General features: G+C 47.6%; 1 protein-coding gene across 1 annotated transcript in view; it reads right to left on the reverse strand.

The window, feature by feature from the left end:
* Window positions 1-3911: 3911 nt before the first annotated feature.
* The window catches only part of SYNPO2L (synaptopodin 2 like), a 38814-nt gene continuing 26235 nt past the window's right edge, over window positions 3912-16490 (reverse strand). The window contains exon 4 of the mRNA XM_009671245.2: window positions 3912-10588. Within this exon, the coding sequence (XP_009669540.2) occupies window positions 8250-10588 (2339 nt within the window). The 3' untranslated portion in view covers window positions 3912-8249. The remainder of the gene's footprint in view (window positions 10589-16490) is intronic.

Below are 16490 nucleotides of genomic sequence, written 5' to 3' on the forward strand. Positions count from 1 at the left end.
TTGCCTGTTTAAGAACTAAATCCTGCTCCTTTCTCCTCTCTATGGGCGGTTTCTCCTGAGAGATAGAAAAGTGCAGTTCAATAATCTAGAAATGTCGCTTGTGTGTCTAGCAGAGAAAGACTGATTTCATTTATAAATATCCTGCCACAATGCCAGGCTTAGCAGCTCAATGGCTTTTACCACTGGGAATATTGTTCCCATTTGATGTCTCTGCCTTCTGTAGTAGGATGAAATCAGCATGGAAAAGAGGTAATGGAGGGCTCTTACTATTATCGCACCCACTCATGCTACTCAGGGTTTGAAATCATTACAAGCCTGGCTTGTTGAGCTGCCCTTTCTTTTTTTTTTTTTTTTCCTTCCTGGACTCTAGTGAGATTTTAAGGGCTAAATTCAATCCATGCTTGAGTACATGGAGTTCCCACTTAGGTCAGCAAGGATAGTACATGTGCTGCCTGCAGGACATTTCAGCACTTCAGGGAGGAGGTTTAATCATACAAGGAACTCTATCTCACTGTGCCAACCTTCCTCTTTCCAAATATACCCTTCACTTAAATGGCCTTAGGAACAGCCTGCACAAAGCTTTGCTTTCTCTGACCTGTGTTTTCACAATTTTTTTCCTGACTCTCAGGGCACCTAATTTCAATTCAAAATATACAATTTCAAATAATTGATGTTTCCAAAATCATTTTAAGAGCAGCAGATGAGATCTGTCTTGTCACACAGTGCTGGGTGGACATAAATAGTAGCTAAGACAGGGAGTCCTCAGTATGGGTGTTTCCTGAGCACTCTTTGATCACGTGAAAATCAGGCAAACAGAGTCAGTCTGGCAAATAATTTCATTTTCCAAAGGTACAGAGTTAAACCTTGACCCTGTTCCCTGTTTTCCCTGGAGCCCAGGACTAGCACAAGCTGAAAGTATTCACAGGCTGCAGATCTCCACACCAATTGGATCTGTTCTGAAAAAAAGTTGCAAAACTCCTGCTTTGGCTTTTTTCCCCCTCAGGAAGAGAGTGGGGAGGGGGAGAAAAAAGGAGGGGAAGATGCTAGAAGGGCTTTATTATTTTGAAATAGTTCATATATGTTTTAATTTCTTCCACCTTTACGAAGACATGAAGAAGATTTGTCAGTAATTTGTTGTAGCGACACAAGGGGAGAAGTAGACAGTTAACACCAGGCTCTCCCCTGCTGCTAAGGGCGCTTAATGCACAGTGAGATGTAGGGCTTGGGCAGAAACGTGTAGGATTTGATCACAGAGCTGGGGGGGGGCAGATGTTGAAACAGCTGGTGTGCCTCAGGCATGTTCCTCACTGGACGGCCTCTTTGCCTGCATGCCCCACACTCCACCACCCAGGAATCCCCTCCAAGCTGCTGCAAACCTCCCACTGCCAAAACTCCCCGGTATGGAGTTGCCTTTCTCCTCCAGAATGTGGTGCTGAGCAATGCGATATGTGAACGCCGAAAGAGGATAGATTAGGAGGGGAAGATTTCCTAAGGTTTTAAACTCTCCAGACTTCACTCCACACCAAGTGAATGGTGAAACTCCAGATAACAGAGAAGAACAGTGGCAACACCTAGTGGCCATTGAAGTTACAGGTCTGTACTGCCCGGGAATATCCTTTTTCTTTACACATGCCATATACTACTAGCCCTGCTTTGCACTCTGCTAGACACTTCTTTAGGGTAAGGTTGCTTGGAGGTAGATACCTTCACTGGGCACCTTACCATTTTCTGATTTTAAACTACTCGCTGGGTAGCGCCGTGGAGTTCAAGTTCTCCCCTACCCTTCTGCGTAGCTGTTCAGTAATCCTTCGACTTTGCTTTGAGCAAGCAACCTCAGGACTGACCGCCTCTGCCACCTTCGAAAGTCTGGTTGTCTGGCTCCTTCTGACATGATCTGCTATGAGAGCAAATGACTCTCACTTGAGAAGGTTGTAGAGGTTAACAGGGAGTTTAATCCGAGCCCTGGACATAGCAGCTGTACTGCAGTGTGTCAAACCATCTGGAGTAGCTCATAATCCTACTGTCAGCTTTATTAAGAAAAACAAGATGCAGTCCTAATCTGCAGCCTGTGTATCTATAGACTCTTTCCTTTGGGAACTGTGCTTCTGGGAGGACTTGAAGCTCTGGCTTGGCATTGACACGCGTCACCGCCTCTCTGCGTGTTCCCTGTCCACAAATTAATCAGAAATATGCTGGATAGTCCCAAAACCCACAGCGTAAGGGACCCCTCTTAGTAATTAGTCTGAGAAACATCCACAAAATGATCCCTGGACAAGTTTCCAAGGTCTGCAATCTCATTTTACAGCTGACCCCCACCTCCTCTGCAGAGCTCGGGAACTGCTGGCTGTGAGTCACAAGTACCTCAGAAGGAAGGTCTGCTAACATTTGTCCTGCACTGAGGGCAAGGAACCTCTCAGGACCCAGAAATTTAGTAGACTTTAACATGAATTGGGTTAGGGTTAGGGTTAGGGTTAGGGTTAGGGTTAGGGTTAGGGTTAGGGTTGGAACCTCAGGATGCAGGGGGATGTATTTAGTTTTTTGAATGATAAGGATTTCTTGATTACTGTTAAGAATAATTTAAGTCATACAGTGAGAGTTTGTATTTGATCTTACAGGAGCTGACAAACTGCCATTAATATCGGATTTACAAGCAGAGGGCAGGGTTTGAGTTAGAACAGACCAGTAAGCTGAGGCTAGGGCTGGGGCAGTCAGAGGTTGCCTGAAAAGGATAAGAACGAGGACAGTGATAAAGGTGATGGTTGGGGTTGGGATTCAGGTGACAGGGACTGGTTAGGTGCTGTTTATTCTGCAAGTGGAAATGGCCACCTTGCGAAGTTTTACCTGGTGACAGCAAGGACCGTCAGACTGTTTCTGGAACAGAAGTTGACTGGGGCTCTTGCCTAAGGTTAAGGTGGGAGCAAGACTGTGGTTAGAGTTTAGCCGAGCAGGAACTGGTGAATTAGTTTAAGAGCTATTGCCAAAAGAGGCCTAATTTTTTTGTTTAAGAGGTGGCGTTCATAGTGATCCCTGGACACGAGTTTGGATTACAGTAAAGTACTTTCCAGCTGGCCTGGACTGGATGTGGTTGGGGCTGGGAATAGAAGAGGCTGCCGGGCCACAACTGGGTTATGCTACCAAGCTCTTCCTGTCAGGTTCAGTGGTATTTGCTGCTCTAGGACAAAGGCTAAAGTTGAGGATTCCTCTAACAAGCAGTTAAGGCTGGCAGGAACCAGGAAACAAGGATTAAGGCTGAGACTAGAAAAAGTGACTAAATTAGTTTTAGGTTGTGTCAGGTGTTGTTTCCCTTCCTTTCAGTGTTAAGGTTAGGATGGATAATGTTTGCTAGGACTGGGACTGTTACGGTCCTACAGTTTAAGACAAGAAGATATTGTGTACTCGATCTCATGCTGACACTTCCTGTCTACACTATAACTGGGAAAAGAAGAGGTAGGTGACGTAGGCTTACAGCTGGCACCGCTATGAACTTTCTATCTGGATTTTCCTTTTTAGTAAACAGAGATGACTGGGCTAGAGCAGAACAGAGCAATGGATGATTATACTGAGAGTTAACAGGCAGACAGAGCTAAAATTAGCTCTGCCCAAAGTACCATGCTGTGACACTGTCCATAAAGAATTTCTTCTTCAACCCCAGTAACAAATGGGTGTTTTATATCCTGTAGTACCAAAGTTTTTATCTCACTTAACTTTTTTTGTGGAGTTTTTTTAATGTGTAGTGATTTTAAGTCCAACTTAAGTCTTCCTGTTTCTATTGCCAAGACATCCCATCCTCTTTTGGACTCCTTATATTCTTTTGGCCCTAATAGCTTGTGGAGGTAGTGATAACTCTATGTACTGTACACACAGCAGTTCCTTTTGGGTGCTAAGCAAAGCAAGTGACAAAAGGTAGCATATAAAGTGCATATCACAAGTTTATTCTTCTGCACAAACAAATAGAAAGTGACTTTAAATTGAAAAAACAAAAACAAACAGAAAAGGAAAACAAAATTATCTCCATACGCAAAGAGGCCAATTCTGTTCCCCCTCTGGGGTCACATCTTCTGCCAGCCACAGCACTGCTGCTGGGCTCCCATTTTCAGAGCACTGACAAGTATTTTCTAGGAAGAAGGCCTGGGAGGGGGTGCTGGATATTGTAGCAGAAAGAAAGCAAATTCAGTCTGAGGAACAAACCGGGGCTGTACTAGGCTAGCATCTGGTGATCAGTGGCTTCTCTTCACACCAATCTTTTCTGAGATTCTTCCTCTCAGCTGCTGCCATAACTCGAGGTTATCTCTAGCAAGTGTTCCCATAGACACAGAGGGAAGAGATTGACACTTCTGAAGCCAAGATAAACCCCTAGAATTGCTATAGCTGCAACACATAATCTGCAGCATGCTAGAGAGGAGGGATGATAAGCAGTTTTAAATCAGAGCCCATGCAGACATCTTTAAATGCTTAACAAGGGGATACTGGGTTTGGCATACCACTGCAGCCTGTAACATAGCAAGGAGCGAGCTAAAAATTGTTGAACAACTGCTTAAGTCTGTGTTGTTCAACAGCGGAGGAATTAGAAATTTGGGGAGGCTCAAGGCAAGCTTATATGCTTCCACAGTCTTCTTTGTAACCTCGCCTGTGACCTTCCTAACAGGCCAGCCACATTATTTTCGTGAGCAGATGTTAGCAGAGCTGCTTGAAGCCAGCAATAGTTCAAGTTTCTTTCCTATAGTTTAGCAGATGCATCTCAGTGTTAGTTCTCACCTCATGCTTCTTGCAGCCTCAGGCCCTATTTGGGATACTCCAGAAGCACTGTAGGTCTTATCTGCAGCACCCTCTGCTTCTGCAGATCCTGTCCTATCCTCAGCAGAGGATCCAGGAAAGACTGGGAGAGGCTTAGAGCCATCAAACTACTTTGGCTTTGCTTCTAAACATAAATTTGAGCCAAGGATGTTAGGAGTGAAATGCAGGATCCCCAGACTCCTAAATCTTTTCCTTGCTCTGATGTTTAATAGTGTTTCTCTAGTCAAACCTAACTTTTTTTTCATCTTCTGCCCATTACATTATCAGAAATCATAGGCCAAATGCAGGTATTCCACTCACTTGAGTCCTGCAATCTAACATCCAACAGCGCTTGGCCATAACTGCTTGGCTTGCATCCCAGAAATCTGGAGTGGCCCCATCCAAGTACTAACTAGATGCAGGCCCATGTTAATGCCAAACCTCCTTTTTTCTCCAGTGGCAAAATGAAGTTCCTGAGACACTCAGGCCCTGAGAGCACTTCACCTGCTTTATGTCCCTGTTAGAGATACTGGAGTAAGATTCAGACTTTTTGAGGTTATTTTTTCACTGCAGAATTAGCCTGAGCATACTTCTCTGGTCCACACAACCCTGCTTGACACAAGTTCAGTGATGCTTTCAGTCTGGACAAGCTGGTCCACCTAAGGCTACTGGCTAAAATCATTGATGGATAATCAGCACTCTGCAGTGAGACTCGAGATGAAGCTTTTGGAGCACTGCTAGTCCTTTGGTTCTTTCCCACAGTTTTCCTAGAAAAATAAATGACTCCTCCTGCTGTTCTTTGGGAAAAATCAAAGAGATTCAGTTTGCGGCAACATATGTGATTTTCTTCCAGGATCACAGGCCATGCAAGGCAGGACAGGACGAGTGAGAATGCAATTTTCCAGGTCAGGTTTTGTAGCATGGCTTCTGCCCCCTGCCAGAGCTAAGCAGATTCTGGTGATCTAAGCTAACACTGCAATGACGACTTGCCCTAAGACCTCAGCTCTGGGCCTTTCCAGGAGCATGTACCAGTACCTCATTAGTTCAGGCTGGCTGCTCCTTTGTCATACAATCAGGTGCAACACCTCACCTGGCTTGGGCAGCCCTTTGCTCATTAATTCAGGGCATTTCTGACGGTTTTCCCTCCATCCTCTCCCATGGCTGCCAGTCTGCCAAGTGAGGTATGAGTGCTGTCCTCCTCCCTCCCCAGCACACTCACCCTTGTTTCAGAGCCCCCCCCAGGAATGTGTGCTGCAAGCACAGGCCTGTAGAGCAAGCCCAGCCAGACTGAAGGATTCAAAGGCAGGATTTTGCATTACTTTTTCTTGTTTCTCTTTCTCTCTCTCAAGCTTGTCCAGGGCTAGAGTTGCTAGCTAGGTTCTCCAGCCCTCTCTTTCTTGCTGAGAGAGAGCACACATGTAAAATCCCTAGCAGCTCACAAAGAAGAGAGGCAAACTAGAGCCCTGAGCCTCCTTGAGAAGAGCTGCACATCGTAGGCTCCAACCACGCTGTGGAAGGTTGGCTTGGGCTTAGCGTGAAACCACGTGCTTAGAGACCTGGCATCGGAGCCAGCTGGGGATGCTTTTCTTTCCCCAGAACCCACAGTTTTGTAGATCCAAAGCTTCTGCTCAGTCCAGTCAGAGAATGGATTCTGCTTGAAGGAAAGGAGCAGATCTAATGAGAAGGAGACATATGAGCAGGACTATGAGAGCCTCATCCTGCTCTGCGACTCATTCCTTAGACTTAGGATCCAGCAGAAGGCTGGGCAACCCCTGCCCAGAAAGAGGTGTCAAAGCCCTTCCCCACACCAGGGGCATCTACTGTGTTCAGGGAGACAGTGCTTCAGGAGTAATGCTTTCTTGGTGTGCCTGTGGGATCATGCTGTGAAAGTGGCTGTTGCAAAAGGGGGAGCAAGAGCAGGAAAGCAAATGGCAGGGGTGTGCACAAACCAGAGCACTGCCGACATGCACACACATATGCACAGACCCTGCTAATACCCTGACTTCTTTCTTAGGAAAGGGAATGCTTACTTGTCATATGCTTCTGGTGTAGGGAAGAAGCCTGAGGCTAGCCTCAGACATTCTAGGAGCAACCAGCCCTCTTTTCCCAGCATTGCCCACAAACTGAACTCTGCGTGCATGTGTGAGAATGTAGATCCTCTGGGAACCTCAGAGCACTTCACTTCTCATCAAATAGTTCTGAGGATACCTAAATCATTTAGTATGAAATTCCACTAGTGACTTCCTGTTTCCCTTTCCCTTGTTCCTCTGCTGAGTCCATCTGTAAAAGGGCTCCATTTTCCAGCTCAGTTGAGAGTTTTCAGGAAGTTTTATGTCATGACCCCTTTCCCATCTAGCCACACTCCTGTCTTAAACTGAACAAAAAGCTGATGTGCAAATGCATATTCGGTCCTGCCTCCTTTTAAAGCCATCTTTACTTTCTCCCACACAATCCTCCCTTACACTTACAGCGTCTATATCCTGTTCCAGTGGAGCTAATGGTGCATGGCTTGCCTGGAGCTAACCAGCCGCTGCCTGAGCTTAACTTTGCCCTTTGTGTGTCTCTAAAAATGGTTGCTTCCTTCTCTGGTTCCTCCAGCTTGTGATAGCCCCACCAAGTCTATTCAGTGCCCCTCTCCCAGCAAACAGCCACCAGCCTGGATAGCTGTGTTTGGCACCAGCTTGGATGACTCTCCCTTTCAACCCCAACCCTGGCGACTGGAAGAACGGGCATGCATCACCGTCCTCCTAGGCAGGACATGTTGCCCACGTGCAAACAGGCAAACACTCCCTCTCACACTGCTCTCTTGCCTTCTTTCCCTTGTCCCTCCCAAGGGCAGTCTGGGGAGAAATGTCCAAGGCAGAGCCTCACCTCTCATTGCATTCATTGCATCTGTGTGTATGTGTGTGTGCATGTTTGTGCGTGCACACACAAGTGCATGCGTACAGACTGGCAGGCTCAGCAAAAAGCACTGAACTAATGGGGAAACTAGGACTTCTGTACTGACGTCCTCTCTTTGCCCCTTCCTTCCTGTGAGGCTTTTGCCCCCAGGGCTCTTCCATTCAAGGGGTGACTCCATCCTCACAGGAGCACTGAAAGGATCAGTGTAATATTCTCTGTAAAGCCCTCAGGAGAGGAAAAGCACTACCACCTACAAGTGCTTGTGTGAGACACCCTTGCTATTCACCCCTCAAGAGGCGGCTTTTGCAGCTGCATGTGAGTCCCCAGGCTGTGCGTACCACACAAACGCCCTCTCTCCATGTCATTCCTCCTGCTCTAGCCACAGCCGCTAAGCCTTGCCATGAAGCTGCCCATCTGAGACCAAGGGGAGGCTGAGGGAGAGGGTGGTGCAGAAGAGGAGTAATTTTTTTTTTCTTTTCTTCATTTTGTGTCACTCACCCCACTGTATTGAGCATGAAAGACAAAACGAGCACTATCTCTGCGGGGCCATGGATGGGATGGGAGCAGCACCTGCCTCAGTGGTGTCCGAAGCTTGGCCTCCACACATTGGCCTGCATCCCTGTTCTGGCTGCTGAGAACTTGGGCCTGGCCACCTGAAACCGAGAAGCTGAGGATGGGTTTGGGGAAGGCCCTCGGCACACCTGACTGAGCTCTGGGGAGCTCTGGTATGGCTTAGGGGACTGGCTGAGCTCCACCTGGAAGGGAGCTGGTGTGGTGGGGGCAGAGGAGGCCATTTCTGTCCTCCACACCGGCTCATCCAATGTGGTGGCCGAGCGGGGCGCAAGCACGGTGGGTGCCAGGCTGCTCGAGGCTGGCATGGGAGCCGGGGTGGAAAACCGCCGGATCTCCTGGGTCTTAGCTGTTTTCACAGGGACCTGCTTGGTTGCAGTGAAGGATGAGCTGGCATGCTGGCCTGGCTGACTGGGAGCCTCCTGCATGCTGGGGCTTGGGGGCTCCCCAAAACAGAACATGGCTGACTTTAACTGATAGGGCTGGTGGCGCAGGAAATCAATGACCTTGATCCCTGATTTCTGACCAGGTGCCTTTTTCACTTTGCTCTCTGCTTTGCTAGCCTGAGACTTGCTGGCTGCCAGGGGATAGAAAGGGGAATGCATTGGGTTGTAAGCTATTGGAGGGGGAGCTCGGATGTTGGGGGAATATTTCCAGGATGAGGGTAGAGAAGGGGAAGGAGAGGGGGTCCTGGGCTTGGAGTCTGACTTTGGTGTTGTCTCCACCACAAATTTGTCCATGCGGCTCTGGCGTTTGGCAAAAAGCTCTGCCCCCTTGCCTTTAAGCTGAGGCATGTCATGGGCCCCATTTACCAGTCCAGCATCTTGCTGCTGTGGCTTTGGAGCCACTGGAGGTGGCGTCTTGAACTTGCGGCCAGAGGACTGCATGAAATTGCAGGCCTCAGCGCCCAGGCTGAGGAAATCCTCCTCAGGCCCAGACTCAAAGCCTGCCCCAGGGTGGTCGCCTTTTGGCTTCTCATCCAGGTTCTGCACCAGAGACAGGAGCTCGGGGTTGGGTGAATTCTTCTTCTTCTCCTCAACGCGACTGAACATGGGTTTCTTGTTGCCCCGCCGGCGAGCCTCCTGCAGGATGCCTGTCCGGGGAGCTGGCATGGCAATCCTCTGCTCCCTCGAGGTTAAGGGCTCAGAAGGAGGTCTTGCTGTTGCTGGTGAGGTGGCAGGACATGGCTGCCTTGGCAGTGGGGAGCTGCTTCCTGTGGGCTGTGATGGTGCTGGGCTAATATACAAAGAAGAAGAAGCTGTTCCAGGGACTCGTGGTTGGGATGCTGCAGAGGCTGCCTCTCCTCCTTGCTTCAAGGGAGTAGACAGAAATATGGAGGCAGTGGATGTCCGGGCAGTGTTGGCAGAAGGCTTAGTCTCTGAAGCACTTCTTCCCCCTCCTGGCTGCAACTCCAGTGGTGGGGCTGGCCTTCCTGGTGCAGGAATATACAGAGATGTGGAGGAGCTGACTGCGCCACGATGCACTGGAACTGGTGCACTGGCAGGTGCTCCTGGAGGCACAGGCGAGAAAGGGGGAACCACTGTACTTTGCCCTCCCAGGCTTTCACTAGGTTTTTTGGGTGCAGATGGCCTGAAGGTAACAGAGGATGTCACTGGGCGTTGGCCAGAGAAGCCAGGAGTAAAGGGCCGCGCAGACCTGTTGAACAAACTTGCAGTGCTTGCAGAGAACGGGCTGGGGGTGCCTGGGGCAGGCGGGAAGGCAGTGGGGCTGAGGGCAGGCAGGCCCTGAGCAGGGAGGGTGGCTGGCTGCTTGCCAGGCACTTGCACACCTTCCAAGTGGATGCTGAGGGGCACACTGTCTACTTTCTGTGGCACAGGCATGTCTCCATTCACCATGCCCTGCTGTGGCTGGGCAGCTGGGGCAGGCTGGGGGCTCTTCTGTGCAGGAACTCGCTCCACCGTGTACTTCCCAGCCCGTTCCCTCTGCTGCTCAAATAATCGTGCTCCTTTACCTGAGGCCTCACTCAAACCTTTCTGCTTCTCTTCCTTCTGCCCAGAGTCTGACTTGGACTTTTCAATGTCCAGGTAGGTGTTGTCCCAGTCTGAGTGATTAGTTAAGCTTCGGGCATCAGAGAAACCTTCCTCATCAAATTCAGACTCACTGGTTGGGAAAACTCCGTCTTCCTCCTCGTAGCAGCGGTCTTCATCAACGCTCCCAAAGCTGACCAACGTATACTTCTTAGCCCTCTGCCTGCGCTTCTTGAACATCAGCACCCCCTTGGAGTGGGGGTTGGGTGCATCCGTCAGCAGGGATGCAATGGTTCTGCACTTGGTTTTGGCTTCTTTCACATTCTTCTCTTGGGTGCTCTCATGGCGGTGGAGCTCTGCAAGAGACAAGAAGAGACAAGCTCAGGGCTCAGCAATAGGCTGCGTTGGCAAAGATGAGCGGTGATCTGGCTGTAGGTTTCCTAGAGCTCATTTGAGGAGACACCCATCACCCCCTGCCCTCCCTATCCTTCCTACTTTTGCTGGTAGTGGCTTTAGGAACTGCTGATTCAAACCTAGTTGCAGTTTTCTCTTTCCCTGTAAGCATGACAGAAGAAGTCTGTGCAGGTGCAGGGAGGGAACCTCCTTACTCCAAAACTGGTCTCTGATTCCTGATCAGACTGAGATTTCCTATTCCTGCAGAAGGTGGCCAAGAGTCCCAGGCTGTATCTCATGGTGTTTTTGCAGTGCATGCCCTTGCTCCTGGGAACTCTGACTTATGACCCTGAAATTGGAATGCTGCTTTGTGCGGATCTTCCTCCTACCGCATGGAGGATTCCCTGGAGAAGCAGTCTCTCTGTCCCTGAGAGTTTGGGAGGCAGCCACTGCTGCTCTTAGCACCCACATGTGCTGTGCCATAGGAGAGGTGCTTCTTGGGTGACTGCCCTACAGGCATAGCTGGGCTACTCCAAGTCCAGGCCCTGCAGTGCCAGCTGCAGAGTCCGTGTGGGCCACAGCAGCACTGTGTGCAGGGCTGTTCACTGCTCTCTGGAAGCAATGCAGTGGGCCTGCAGCAACAGGAGGCATGTTTTCATCCTTGCTACAGTGCCTTGCCTGTGCGCAATGCCCCGCAAGGAAGAAGAGCATTTGCTCCTGAGCAAGAATCCCAGACCTCCAGAACTATCTGCCAAACCAGAAGGAATGCACTTACAGGGCTTGCTTGGAAAAGCCAACACCTGTTGGGACGCTGACATGAAAGTGCAGGATAATCATTTTCCACCTGTTCTGCCAGCCCAGCGGGCAGTAAAGCCCCAGGGAGGAACGCTGTGTTCTCTGCCTCTGCGCAGGGCAAGCAGCAGGGGAGCAAGCACCAATAGAAAAACAAAGCTCAGTTGTCCAGAGAGAAGGTATGGCCACATCTAGAATCAATGTTCGAATGACAGAAATCAACACCAACCTTGCTCAGATGGAAAAGAACAAAGCCAACCCCTAGTCTGTTCTTTCACTTCATCCTTTGCCTTATTCCCATTGTCTGTTTCCCAGCATGACAGAAGAGATGTCCAGCTACTGTCTGCCTCTATTCATTTCTTAAAAAACTGTGTAACATCTTGTCCTGCCCTGACATTCTCTAGAAGGAGGGACTGTATTATGTCCTGGTGAAGTGACAGGAGGGGAGAGGAGAGGGAGAGGAGAGGAGAGGAGAGGAGAGGAGAGGAGAGGAGAGGAGAGGAGAGGAGAGGAGAGGAGAGGAGAGGAGAGGAGAGGAGAGGAGAGGAGAGGAGAGGAGAGGAGAGGAGAGGAGAGGACGCTGCAGGCAGTGCTGGGGGTTGGTGTTCATTCAGGAGAGGATGGAAGCTGCTCAGTCCTCTCAGGATGTAACTTTGGACCACTTCATCACAGAGCATTAATTCAACAGGGAACAGCTGATGTGGCAAAGTAACCAGCAGTGGGGGACAGCAGGGGACAAGCAAGGATACTGGTTTCCTTGAGGGCTTCAGATGTCCACCAAAACCTGGCTAGGCTGTACAGTTGTGCCAGGTATCATTGTTCACTCCGGTACCAGTGTAACCACACCAGAAGCAGCTCACCCCATGCTGAAAATAAGGTATTGATTTGCAGAGCAGTCATCCTTCCAGGAAGCTTACAATCGTGAAAGGAAAGACTCTTCAGGTATGCAGCCATTCTAAAGCATATGCTGCTGCCATGGGATTTCAACAAGAGGAGCTCTGCAGTTTGAGATCACCTCACTTGGATGTTTAATCTATTCCTCTCCTTTGCACCCAGAAAACTGGAAATAGAGCAAAATCAGGTCTGGGCTGAAGAAAGGGCTTACAATTTGTGCTGGCACTTGCTGAGTTAAGGCTCTGCAAAGGTCTCCTTACCGAATGACTCAGCCTTGCTGAACCAAGACTGGTAGAGCCCAGGCTTTCACTGACACTCACTGCTATTCGTGGACATGGATGGGCTTGTCCCAAAAAGACCTGCTCTCCATGATGGAGGTGAGCTACAGTTCCTACAAGCCCACTCCGCTTAGAAATCTGCATGTCTGTGTCTATGCAGAAGTGTTCACAGTGGAGGAATTAGGAGAGCTTTCCCTCTCGCTATAAGCATCCAGCCATTACACCTCCCGCTTAGAAGAACCTTACTCGGCTCATCTTCTGCTTCTAAATTTACAAAGAGAAGAAGTAGCGCTACAGAATCTAAATCAAGCCCAGAATATGTGAACTTTGGGCATGAGTGATTCAGATTGGGCAGATTTCTGGCATCGGGAGCCAACAGCTAAGGAACTACACCTTCCAGAGTGTCTGTGCAGCCCCTTCTGCCAGCAGAACACCATGAAAGGACTCACTTCTAGAGTGTTGGACTAGCAAATATTGATAGAGAAAATTTAACAGCAGCTAGTCTTGGCTGTGATTCCACCAACTCTTGGTCCTGGTTGAACACTAATATCCGTATGCAGCTCCCCTAGGAAGTTGTTCTGAAGTGCCCTGTGCTTTAAAGTCTGCTGGCCCTCAGCAGCTGACAACTAAGCCCCTCTGGGACCTGACACTTGCCTCCCTGTTCTCTTCTTCTTCTTTTCCTTCTCATCAAAGGCTAAAGCACATAACTAATTATCCCCATTCTCCTACCAGAAAAATGATCGCAATATGCAAGCCACAATCTCCTACAACAGTTTAAGAAAGCTGGGAAAGAGAAATTTCCTGAGATGACTTGCTGAAGAGAAGGGAAGTAAGAAAGAGAACAAAAGAGTGAAAAGAAAAGCAAAAGAGGGAAAGGGAAGGGAAGGGAAGGGAAGAGGAAAAGAGAAGAGAAAAGAGAAGAGAAAGGAAAAGAAGAAAAGAGAAAAGAAAAGAAGAGAACAGAGAAGAGAACAGAATCAAAAAGGAAAGGAAAAGAAAAGAAGATGTGTACCTGCATAGGGCTGATCCAGGCTTGAGATGGCAGAGTCCAGGCCTGGAGAGCTGGGCATGTCACAAAGCCCGTTTAAGTCACAACTCCCCATAAACAGAGAGAGAGGCAATGAGAGAGAAGCAAAGCAGCTCCCTGCTGGAGCAGAATCAAAACTCTGAAGTGTCCAAGTCCTTTGCTATCAGCTCCACAAGCCTTTTAAAGCCTCTCTTTTGTCTCATAGGCATTGCTGCCGAAAGCCATGAGGTCACTCTGTCTATTTTTATCTTCCTAGCTTCATCACTGAGCAGTGTGATGGACATTGTCACCTGGCACTTAAACACCCTCCTTCTTTCCTCCAACTTCCACTCCCTGGAAGAGAAACTCCTCTTTTTTATTTAAAAATAAGAAAATATGCTCCCTACTCTCACTGCAACTGTGGTGCACGCTTCAGGGAAGAAACTGTTTCCAGTACCTCAACATCCAGCACTTCATGCTAAAGAACCCTCAAACAGATGAGGCTAACACAGCTCCTGTGTCCCAGCAGAGAGACGCAGAGAAACCCACCCAGGAGGAAGGGAACTTTCCTTCTCTAAAACCCAAGAAAGCACCCAACTCCAAGTAAATATATGGAGAAGAGAAGTGGGGAGGAGAGGCTTTCTTTTTCTGTATATATCAATTTCCTTCTACATGTCAGGAGAACCGGTCTGTGAAACAGATTCTTGTATCAGGACTGAAGAACATTTAATAGAAGAGCATTAGCATCCTGGATGCCGGCAGTGTAGTGGTTTAGTTGAATTGCAATGGCAGAAGCTGTTACTACAACCCTGAAGAGTGTGGCTGTGCCCATGGAGGGTGATGAAGGGTTTGGAGGCTGACGAGTGGTGCTTTGGCAGTGCCGCTCAGAACTCTTGTGCTAGAGACTGAGAAGTGCTGAAAGACGACGTGCTGTTTATTGAGGACTTGGGTGGATGGGGAAGAGAAGAGCGGAGGGTGCTGGGGAACTGCAAATCTCCACAGCCAGGACCTGCTCAGCGTCTCCTTGCACTTTGGCTAGGGCTCGTCCTATTGGCTCATTCTCTACAGGAGCAATAGGTGCCGCCTGTGAGGAAAACCCAGAACCATGGCTGAGTGACACTGCCCAGTGGTTCTCCCTGCAGAGCAGTCCCAGCCTTAGTGACACCATCACTAAGGACTCGAGCAGACCATCTCCAGTGTTAGTGGGTCTAGAAAAGTGAAGGTCTGACCATCCCTCTTGAAATCCATTTGCCATTCCTGCCCTCCAAGGAAGACAAATTCTACAGGCAACATTGCTGTAAGAGACTTGTCATGCCTCATGCAGATGCTCTTAGAGCAAGAGAAATGGACGTAGTTCAGTTTTTTCTTCTTCTTTGATTAATATTTATACGCACAGTGAAACAGTCTCTTTGGAAAAACCTTATAGAATCTGATATCTGCAGTATGCAATTGGAAACTAAAAATTGTTCTGTAGTACAGAAACTTTTCTCTATTAAGAGCATTCAGATGGAATACATAAAAGAGTAAACAGAAGAATAGAAGATTTATAATACTCTCCTAAATTCTGCTGGTATGATGGAAAATTTCTATAGAAACCTCTTTGTTAACTTTTATAGCGCTCAATTTTTTGCTTCACTAAATTCTATTGAAATAAGCAATGAAAAATAATATTTGCTATTAAGCGAAGCCTACAAAAACTTTTTCATGTACTTACTTTAACTAAATTTCACTAAAGTGAAGTGAATTAAGTTACTAAATGCAGTAAAGAGAAGCATAAGAAGTATACATCTTTTCAAGATCAGGACCTGTTACAGGAAAGCATTTTAATGTATGCTTAGAAAAACTACAGAACAAGCAGGCTTAGATAATGTCAGAAACCGTTCGTGTTCACTAGGAAAAAACAATGATAAATTTCATTACTGAAGACCAAATTCCAAAAAGCTATTGCCATTGAAAATAAACATATTGCTAATTTCACACCTAGAGAACCTGTTCCTATGTGATGAAATACTACTTGTCCACTGTTTTATTTTTTTTTACATGGGATCAACTAGAATTTTGTTTTTCCAGCTATTTATGTTAGACAAGGTCATTTTTCCATAGCTAATGTTGCAAATATCTCAGTATGTCATTACAGGCTATAGACTTCTCATGTTTTTCATATCTGGAGCCCTTTCAAAATAAGATTTGAATAGGTTCTGTTGGCCTTCCAAGTATTTCCCTGTTGTAAGCCAGCCTTCCAAGCTACAACCAATGCTGGAATTGGAAACCATAAGGTAGAGTAGTATATATTCTTAAACTTAAAATATAACTCCTGGGACAGAAAGCTTATTTTGCATTCCTGGATATTTGCAAACTTCTATCATGTAATCTGTGCATAATATAAAATGTAGCTACTAACTTCAGCTCTGATTCAGCAGGCTACAAGCACATGCTTTGGTCCTACTGAAGTCTGCAACACTTAAGCATGTATCTAAATTTAAATATATATTTAAGTACTTAGTGAAATATCAACATTTTTGTAAATGGCTAGTGATTTTAAGAGCTCCCACTGAGACACTGCCCCACTGTGACCTCTTGGTTTGAGAGAAATGGATATCAGCTACAAATCAAGCTTATCTGCTGGCATATCTACAGCCTGTGGAAGCAAAACACCCACTCACTTTGCAGTTTTTTGACCATTCTTAGCCATTCTTAGACTTCTGCACTACTACTGAAGAGTCCTACCAGGCAGAGAGGGAGAGGAGACATTTCTGTGTATGGCTGCAGTGTATTAGTCTCACAGTATTCTGCTGCAGACTCAGATAGCTTGTTCACTCAAAAAAATCTCCTTCAGTTTAATGAGAGTTTGTGTTTCTTCGTGAACTGGGTGGAAATGTGTGCTCAGTGCGAAAG

This window comes from Struthio camelus, chromosome 7 (genome assembly GCF_040807025.1).
Source record: "Struthio camelus isolate bStrCam1 chromosome 7, bStrCam1.hap1, whole genome shotgun sequence".
NCBI classification, from domain to species: Eukaryota; Metazoa; Chordata; class Aves; order Struthioniformes; family Struthionidae; genus Struthio; species Struthio camelus.